General features: G+C 45.9%; 1 protein-coding gene across 1 annotated transcript; it reads right to left on the bottom strand.

Annotated features, from left to right (window-relative positions):
- Window positions 1-5,105: 5,105 nt before the first annotated feature.
- Window positions 5,106-10,369, bottom strand: LOC104857118 (translational activator of cytochrome c oxidase 1; the record flags this gene model as incomplete). Its single annotated transcript, XM_010616841.3, has 5 exons — window positions 5,106-5,678; window positions 5,980-6,154; window positions 6,636-6,763; window positions 8,331-8,437; window positions 10,174-10,369. Coding segments are annotated over 5 exons (807 nt in total), but the record flags the coding sequence as incomplete, so codon positions are not given.
- Window positions 10,370-10,371: the final 2 nt, after the last annotated feature.

Genomic DNA, 10,371 nt, shown 5'->3' with positions numbered 1-10,371 from the left:
CGCCCGCCAGTCCCCTAGTCCGCAGACTCTCGGTCCGGCCACTGTTCTCCACCTCAAGAACGCTCCGAAAAACAAACCGCTGGTCGCGTAGCTCTCCTACCGCCTGTCACTCACGCTAGCACCCACCAATCACAGGCAGCCACTGGACCTTCGCGCCACCCCCACTCACTTCAACAACCAATGATGAGGGGGAAATCGGCTGCCCCCACCGCCCTCTCCCCACCTCTCTTCCAACACCCTAACTCTCAGCAGCCAGCTAATCATCAACACCACACGATGAATCAGTCCCGCCTACTCTCGCAGGATGCCAATGGGCGAAGCCAAGGCGGTTTCCGAGGGCTGCCGGGAGCCTGCCAATCACCAACACAGCGCTTGGTTCCTCACACTGCTATCCAATCACTGAGAAGGTTCTGAGCATCCACCTCTGAGCATCCCTCGCTGGCGCGCTAGCCCCTCTCCCCGGGAGGTGTCGCTTGCTCCAATCACTGCTCCGGGGTGAGGCTCCGCCCACGTTCCCACCTCCGGTCAGTCCGCGGAGGCTCCGCGGGTTCGCGGGCTGGCGCTGCTTCCCGCCCGCTACTCCAGCGCTTGGGTTTGGAGAAGGCGGCAGCAGGGTCCTGGCGCCTCTCGCCCTCTGGGTTCTCCGCGGACCGCCGCGGTCCAGAGGCTGGCGTCCCGCCCCTCCCGGTACCCAGCAAGGACCCGAAACGGGCGGAGAGTCTGGCTGAGTGCTTCCCGCCTCTGCCGCCCAACCCCCGGGTTAGTCCTCCAGGCCACACGCCTCGCTGGCCGGAGAGGGGCGGCCTCGCCGCTGCCCGTTACGCTCTGGGGCCGCACCCTCGGGTCTGGATATGGTGGAATGCGGGTGCCCACGATTTGAGTTCTACCCGAGGTTCTTTCGAAAAATAACTTCTCTTTGCTAGTTGGTTATAAAAACAACACAAACTGCAAAAACTGAAAACCGGGAAAGTATAACATTTTCTGAGAAGGGAAAGAAAAACAAATTCATCAGTCTTTACTATCTGCCAGGCATGTCATCTCATTTAATCTTTCCAATAACAAAAAATATTGGAATTTAAGTGGAAGTGCAGCTCAGAGGCTAAATTACATGTTCAAGTAGTGGAATTAGGTCTGCCCGGCTCCCAAAGGCACTAGGCCAGGGTTTTTCAACTTTTTTTTTCTTCATTATCCATCCCCGCTAGGAGAAATTTTTAAGTAATTAATTATGTTTATTTTATTTCATTTTGAAGCGCTCGGGTTTGAGACCAATGCCACACGCAGACTAAGCAAGATCTCTACCAATGAACTACTTTCCCAGCCCAAGATTTTAAATTACTTAAATTCTTCCTAACTAGCGTGTGGTGTTGTACACCTGGAATCCTCAGCACCGGAGAGGATGAGGCAGGAGGATCTCCATAAGTTTGAGGCCAGACTGAACTACAAAGCAAAAAACCCTGTCTCAAAAAAAAGGACGTGTGGAAACTACAATATTCACTCTGACTCTTCTTTTCTCCAGGGGAGTGCACTGGGATTCAAATAAGTCGGGGTAGCAGGGATGGTGGTGCACACACCTGCAGTCAGTTACTTATTGGGGAGAGGATGGAGGACTGAGGCAGTAGGATTTCCAGTTTGAGGTCAGCCTGGGCAACTCTTTCAAAAAAGAAAAGAGAAGTCTGGGAGTTGCAGGTTCTTGGGATTTGAAGGTTTATTGACTACTTTGTTTTAAGTTTCAGGAGGAAAAAAAATAACAATGTGGCTGAATTTCCAAGTTGGTTAAAGAAAAAGCTTTCATTATTCCTCTGATTACCCAGGGAGTCTGGCAGCTGCACATATGAGCGCTTCTCTAAAGAATCAAGACTGGACAGAGCCTATCACAAATACTTCTGTACCATCAAAAGGACACTTGAAAGTAAGGCGAAAGTGTCTTCAAGGCCTTCAATAATTTTGCGTTGCTAAGACAATGATCAAAGATAAGGCAAAGCAAACCAGTTCCAGACTCCAATTCCACTGATAGTAAAGTACACCAGGCTCCTGCACAACCAGACCCTGTCTCCCTAGTTTGACAATGTGAGTAGCTTTTTATAAAGTATTTCACCTGGTAAGAGTAATACATGATTATAGAAAATAAAACTCAATAACATCACCATTCTGAGATAACCAGTTTTAATATTTTAGTACATTTCCTTCTAGCCTTGTAAAATTTTCAATTATATATATGTCATGTTATATGAATCTCTCAAAATTTCAGTATTTATTTTCACTTAATACTACTATATTGTAATCATTTTCTGACATAAATTTTTTTATTTTTTTGGTACCAGGGATCAAACTTGGGTCCTTGCGCTTGCAAGGCAGGCAGTGGAACCACTGAGCTAAATCCCCAGGCCCATAAATATTTTTTGGGGGGGTACCGAGGATCGAACTCAGGACCTTCCACTTCTGCTTGTGAGGCAGGTGGCGGAACCACTGAGCTAAATTCCCGGCCCTCATAAAACATTTTTTGAAAAATAACCTGTTTTGTCTGGCACGAGGGATCAAACCTATCCTAGATAAGCACTTTACCACTGAGCTATAATCCAGACGTTTTAAATTTTATTTTGAAACAGGGTCTAAATTGCCAGGCTGGCCTTAAACTGGCCTTAAGTTTAAGTTGCTGGTATTGGTTTTTTTTTTCCTCATTGAGTTTATTGGCACATTTTAGGTACACAGTACAGTTACATTCATCATTGGGATCTTGTACCTTTACATGACAGGTCTTGGTTCTCATTTTTTCCTCTTGTCCCTGCCCTCCATTCACCCATCCTCCCCTTCCCCTTTACAAACACTTCATTTCCATTTTTTCATTTTCTTGTATTTCTTCCCCTTATTAGCTTTCCCCTACCTTCTGGGATTGACAGAAAAAAAATAAGCTTTAGTGGCAACATAATACCTCATCATATGTATGTTGAACATGTCTACTTAACCAGCTCAAGGTCTCTTTACTGGGTCTAGAGACAGTCTAACAGGTTGAAGCAGGGGTTCCTTTCTGCCTGACCTAGTTAACTGCAGGCGACAGCAGGGTACCACACCACTAAGGGTTAGTGCAGAGTCATCTTTACAGGGCTGTTACCTGCGGTACAGAAAAATGGATGCCAGGCATGGTGGTGCACGCTTATAATCCTTGAACCCCCGGATGCTGAGGCCGAGAGTTCGAGGCCTACATGAATTAAATGAGATCTTCCTCTCACTTAAAAAAAAAAAAAGTCTGAGGACGAGGGATTTAACTCAGTGGCACCGTGCCTGCCTCGCAGAGCACAAGATCCTGAGTTTGATCCCTGGTACCAAAAAAAAAAAAAAAAAAACAAAGAAAAAAAAAGAAAAAAGAAAAAAAGATTAAGCCCCACCCCAAATGGTTATGTAAATATCTACATTAATAAATTCTATTAGAGGATTCCTAGTAACATCTAGTAACATAAGTAACCGATTTCCCTTTAAAATTAGGATTCTTTAACCAGCAGAGTATGGTGGTACATGCCTGTAATCTCAGCACTGGGAAAGCTGAAGCAGGAGGATCACTGAATGTTCCAGGGCAGCCTGGGCTACACAGTGACCCTATATCCAAAAAAAAAAAAAAAGGTTCTTTAATACACATTTCTGAAATCAGACATGATTGGATTCCTCCAAATTAATTTATATTAAATATTTCTAAAACAAAGCTATTTTATAAACTTTCTATAAATATAAAATCTAGTATTAAATATGTCTTCACCTGCTTGGTATGAAATCATTCTGGCATAAAATACTTGGCCTGGCTATGTAATAGGTTTGTTGGGAAAATCAACATATAAAAGTATATTCTAAATTATGAAGTAGCAAATAAACAAAGTTGCCTATTTCAGTGATGTGCTATTGATATTTGGATGAATTATCTTCTACAAAAACTGAAGAATCCTAGGTGATAGTATGATTATGAAATGAAGTAAAAGGGCATATGCTTTGGCATGATCTTGGACTATTTTTTTATTTTCTTTCTCTCAGCCCTTGCTCATCATTGGTTGAAGTCACTGTGAAATTAGTCATCTGTTTTTCCTAGAAGCTAAAGTTGTCATTTATAGTCAATTTGGTTTTAGTTCTTTTCCAACTTTATTTATCTGTGGCTCCTTTTGGAAAATGACTCTTAGTTCAGAAATGGCTTACAACTTACAAGTGGATAACAGGGACCCAAAAGCCACTCCTGGCCAACTGCTTGATGGGGACAGGTGGTTGACCCTAGTGGCCTTTCTGAAGCAGGAAGTGACAAGTAGGAGCAAAATGCACCAAGGGACTGGCTTCTGACTCAGCCCGTCTCACTTCCTTCTGTCCCTTATTCCTCCTCAGTTCCCAGTGTTCCATCAATTGGCATCAAGGATGAAAAGAGGCTAGGGCTAGAAGTTCTGGGTCCTTGTGGCTCTCAAACCTAGCTGGGTGCAGCCTTTCTGGAGAGGAGTCTAATCTCCTGAACAACCTCAGGACACAATGGTAGCACACTGTCCTAGCATAGCCCCCATAAAAACAGCCCTGCATCTTCCCTCTGAGGTCCCACCTCTTAGAGCAGAATGAAACATAGGGTCAACTGAGCAGTCTGTGCTCTACATAAGTAGAGTTCCTGGTACGGGGTCAGTATTTGAGAAATAGGAATTTCATGAATATCTGTTATGTGAATGAATGACAACTAAACCGGCAATGGGTCACAGAATGCTTGGATCCAGCCACTATCAAAAATAAATGAAAATGGGGCAGGGGATTTAGCTCAGAGGTTCCGCCGCCTGCTTCGCAAGCACAAGGACTTGAGTTTGATCCCCGGTACCCCTCCCCAAAAAAGAATAAAGAAATAAATGACAGTCCTAGGATTGGAATACAGAACTAAGCTCAGGGACCTGGAAATTAAGTCTAGAGGTCCCAACAACCAGGCTCAAACTCAGGACAACTCAAGAGGCATACAAAACCAATATAGAAACCAGGATCAACCATTGTTACTATTAAAGAGCAGTTTCTAGCCAGGCTTGGTAGGTAGCTCATGCCTGTAATCTCAGCATTGGGAGACTGAGGCAGAAGGATCACCATGAGTTTGAGGCTAGCCTGGGCTACATAGTGAGTTCAAGGCCAGCCTGAACTACATAACAAGACCCTGTTTTGAAAAAAATAAAGCAAGTAAAGAGCAGTTTCTAGTACATAGTACCTCGGGGTACTTAAAATCCCACAAGGGCCAACTACCTGAGGTCAGAGTCACCCCAACTGGCTGGTCCCACCATGCATCCAGGAGGGCTGAGATACCAGCAGAGCTGACAAAGCAGCCACACAGAAGTATGGGATTCCCTTGGCCTCAAGGCCACAAATCCTGGCCTTAGGACTAATCTGCTACATTTCCCACCTGCTTCCCTCTCAGAGATTGTAGGAGCCTGTGCTCCAGGACCGGCTGACACTTGCCCAGGAAGGGGCCAAGGGCACATGCAGACTGGTTACTCAATGTTGTCATAGACATGAATCACATCTTCATAGTTGACAAGAGCCTGGATGAGATGAGCAGCCTGCTTGAGGTCAGGGTCAGCCAGCTGCACTGTTGAGTGGGGGATGAACTCCAGGGTACAGGATACAGAACACAAGCCCAAGGAGTCTAGCTTCTTCCTCACTTGATGCAGTGAAGAGACATCACAAATAAACTAGAGAGAAAGGAAAGTCAGGAGGTGAGGAGCTAGGAGGTAATAAGACAGCCAGACAGAACTTCGCAGTCTTAAATGGAACCACTGTTTTGCAATGAATCACTGTTTTCAAGGTTCTGAATCCTCATCATCCTCAGTAGGGCAGGTCCTATCCAATATTCACTTAGAAACTCTGTAACATGTGAAGGGTCTGCCTTACCTATAACCTGGGGCGCAGAAAGGAGGAAACTAAGAGGCATGCCTTAAAGCATCTATTAAAGCCCTCTCAAGGGCCCAAGAAACACAAAATCTTCCTACTCACTTTAAAAAAGTTCCTTTCTTCATCTTCAGCTTCCTTGACATCTTGAGCTCCTGCTTCAATTGCCAGCTCCAGGGCATGCTCCAGGTTCACAGGTTTCTTCTCTCTGTCCTCCACTGCAGTGGTAACTACCCCCTTTTTGTCAAAGGAGTGGCGTGCTCCTTCAGTCATCATTCCTCTGACAGGAGAGGAAAGGGAACGGAGTGTGTGAATGCTTTTAGTCCCTCAGCCCCCAAGGCGCAGCATGCTAATGTTATCTCTTCCCCCTCAGCATCAGAAGGACACACAGACTAGGAGCCAATGCCTCCCTGAAGGAGAAGGTATAGCTGCCACTGGGAAAATAGAGGGATCATCCTCACCCTCTATTTTCTGCCCTGATGGGAGTCTGGAGGATTCTGTACCATTAAGACTCCAGTCCCGGTGCAATATTTTAACACCTGGGCACTATATGGCTTCGTATGGGATAATCAGACAAATGTCCTGTCTATACCTGATAAACACGCCTTTTAGATCCTGCCTAGTAAAGGAAATCAGCAATGCCACTGGATTCTGTTAAGGAAGAAGTGTGCTTAAAGACCACCAGGTATTTGCCTCGCATAGAACTGAAGCCTAAAGGCTCCGTGCCCTTCCTCCCTCCACTCCCTCCAACACATACTTACCCATTCTTGTTCAGGATGTGTCTAATATCTGACTGGCACTTGAAGCCACTATTAGATAATGCCTCAATGAGCAGAGAAGAGCCACCAGGGCCTCGACCCCCATACAGCAAATAAATATCCTTAGTTTTCTGCAATAAGCAACATAAACATTTTCTTGTTTTCCAATTCGCTCTCACATGCCAGCACCATACCACAGGCACCACAAAGTTGACTCCACGGGATGGGCTCTTTAGGCAGGATTCTGGGCTCTCAAGTCCTTTTGTGCCACTCTCTGAGGGATCAACTTTTTAGGTAACCAGAAGTACTATCCCTTCTTGGGAAGTCTGTTTCCCTCATCCCTCAATAATGAGCCTTCTCCCTGCTTTGCTCCCTTCCAATCTCCATCAATTCCCTAGTCAGTGCTTCCACGATTAACCCATCTGTACCCCATTCTACACACGATCCACCTGTAACGTCTCAGCGCTCCTGCCTCGGCTTTTGCTGAAAACTGCCACAGAAAAATCAGACACCTGGGCCCCGGCATGAGTGTCTCTGCAAACAGCATGACCTCAAAATTCAAACAGCAAAAACCTCTAGTGACCAGTTTCATCTGACTCCCAGGCCTCTATTTATCCTTTGTCCATGCACCCGATCTCCAGACTCTCTCCAAGTACCCTTTCCTGAATCTTTTTCAAGAGTTCTCAACTGACGACTTATCTTCTCTCCCACAAAGGAAATACAGGGCCACTGGGTGGGGAAAAATCCTGTCTGCACCATGGCTTAGACGAAGAAAATATGTCTACTGGTTAGAGTATGGGCTCTGGAGTCGGTTGTCTGGTTTCAAGTCTGTCATTTTCTGTGTAACCCAAGTCAAGTCACCTAACTTTTCTGTGGCTCAGTTTGTACTTAACATCATTTTAAGGATTTGGTCAGATAATGCATACAGATTTCTCATCAACATACTTGGCCTGAAACAAGCACTCAATAACTACTAGCTATTAAAGTGATTATTAGCCAGGTATGGTGGCACATTCCTGTAATCCCAGCTACCTGGGAAGCTGAGGCAGAGGACCGTGAACTCCATGCTAGCTGGGGAACTTAGCGAGACCCTGTCTCAAATCACTAATAAAAAACTTTTTTAAAGGCTGGGGAGGGTGAGGAGGAGGGTGAGGAAGAGGAAGCAGGAGAGGAGGGGGAAGGAGGAGGGGGGGAGGGGAAGAAAAGCTGTCTCCCCACCAGAGCTCAACATCCCTGCCCCTCCCACCGTCACTATCATTCCCACCCTTTCCCATTCCACCAGCTTTTCTTCTTTACAGCATAAACATCTGCAAAACAAACCCTTCTTCAACCTAACAACGCTTTTCTCCCAACTCATTTTTTTTTTTTTGGTACCGGGGATTGAACTCAGGTCCTTGCACTTGCAAGGCAGGCCACCGAACCGCTGAGCTAAATCCCCGGCCCCTCCTAACTCATCTTTTGATCACATCTCTTAGCCCAGCAGTCTTAGTTGTGTATCTCTGTACACTGTCTACCTATCCTATTCCCAACTGTGCCTCTCCAAACAACGGCAGGACAGAAAACCTCTAGAGGCCTGTGGACCAGGTAGTGAACATGTCTACTCTTTCTCTGCTAATTTAAGGAGTATTTAGTGGCCTTCCAAACGTGAACAGTGTTGGGGCTGTAATAAATAACAAGAATGTTAAACTGAGCACACACCTCAGTTTTCAGTGCTGCCTCAATCGTTGACTTGGGCATGTGCTTGCTGCGACACACTTCTAAGATGTTATACAAGTTGCTGTTGAACTCAGGGTTGGGGCCTCCCTCTGAGATAAAGAGAAAAGAGTGAGCAAAGATCTACTTACAAAAAAGGAGGAAAAGGGGATTTCCAGCCAATTCCCCACTCCCTCTAGCCAAAACAATAGCAAGCTACCATTTAGTTCACTGTTGAAACACTACCCAGTGTTTGAATGGGATACACAGAAGCATCTTGGAAAGTTTTCTAACTCATATTGCTTTTAGGATAGTTACGGTTCTGCTGGGTTTCTGTGAACTTCTTTTCATCAGATGAAGAGGCAAGAGAGATAGTAACAGTATCTCTTGAATGCATTAATACCCCCTTGTTTTCTTGTTGTTGCTCTGTTACTTTGGGCATAATTATTGAAATGCTCACATGACATTCATGCTGTCTCTGACAGTAGAGTTGTTATCTCATAATCTTTGATTTACCAGGGCCTGGCATGAAATAAAGACTCAATAGTGTTTGTCAAACTTAATATCAAGAATTCCTGCCAGGTGTAGGCACATGCCTGTAATCCCAGTACTTGGGAGACATAGTCAGGAGTATCACCACTAGTTGGAGGAAAGCCCCGACTACATAGCGAAATCCTGTATCAAAAAACCAAAACCAAAACAAAATTCTTAGCATGTGCAAGGCCCTGGGTTTGATTTTAAAAAGAAACTGGGCTCAGGGGCGCACACTTACAATCCTAGCACTTAGAGACGCTGAGGCAAGGAGGATCATAAGTTTGAATCTCATCTGGCAACTTAAAGAAACCCAACTAAAAAACAAAGAGGGCTGGGGATGTAGCTCAGTGTCAGAGTGTTCCTAGGTTCAAGTCACAGTTCAAGAAGAAGAAGCAGGGCTGGGGATATAGCTCAGTGGCACCACACCTGTCTGGCAAGTGCAAGGTCCTGAGTTTGATCCCATCAATAAGAAGCAGCAACAGCAAAGAGGACTGACTATCAGGCATGAGTTGTAGGGGCAAATTAGCATTAAATGAATGCCTATTATGTATACCCCAAGCTACCTGGCATTTTTTCTGTTCTGGAGAAAAGGGAACAAATTCATCAAAGTTAAGCCACTTGCTCAAGATCATAGACGGATCAGTGATAAAACCCAAAATCCTGACTCCAAAGTCCATACACATCCCCCTCCTCAGTTTCAGGCGGTGCTGGGAATCAAACCCCAGGACTCGTGCATGCATCCTCAGCCCCTTCGTCTATGCTTTTTACAGGACTTTTCCCCTATTTCTAGGGGTGTCCAACACTAAAAAGAAAACAGACCATATTAGAGTGGCTTGCAACTGGTTGCAAACCTACCTTTCAAGAAAATGTGCCTCAGGAAATCCTAATGATGACAACTGAGGCCTCAGCAAGTAATAATTTTATTCAGTGTCCCTGCTACAACCCACTACTACCCCGGCTACTACAGGCAACTGCGAAGAGCCTGGTTTGTCTCTTCAGGAGAGGCACACATCCGACTTGACTCTTAGGCTGTTTCTATGGAGCCTGAAGCACCTAGACACACACTGGAAGTCATTTTTACCTCTTCTCTTCCAAGGGCTAGTTCCCTCTCTGACAAGAAGAGTTGTCTGGAAAAGCGAGTAGGACATCCAATTTAGGCAGCCGTTTTGAAATGGGCAACGAAAACAATTGGGGAAGGAAAAGAAACGAAAGGTCAAGGGTCGGGTGGGCCACGGCCCAGCTCGGGGAGGCAAGCGAGGCCATAAGCACGGGGAGGGCATCGGCGGCCAGCTCTGACGGACCAACAGGTTCTCACCTTTAACGGCCAGGCGGATACTGAGACTAAGTTTAGAGAAAATGCGACTCCTTTCGGCGTCCTTGGGGCCCTTGATGTGTCGGACTTTGGACCACTTATTGTGCCCGGCGGGGGCCTCCGCGGTGAGATGCAGCGTCCTGCCCGGAGCGCAGCCGCAGCCCGGGATCTCAAGCTGGGAGACGCGTGGAGTCGCGGCGC

Source organism: Fukomys damarensis, unplaced genomic scaffold (assembly GCF_012274545.1).
Source record: "Fukomys damarensis isolate Sample0158 unplaced genomic scaffold, DMR_v1.0_HiC HiC_scaffold_23, whole genome shotgun sequence".
NCBI classification, from domain to species: Eukaryota; Metazoa; Chordata; class Mammalia; order Rodentia; family Bathyergidae; genus Fukomys; species Fukomys damarensis.
This window is presented reverse-complemented; position numbering and strand designations above follow the sequence as displayed.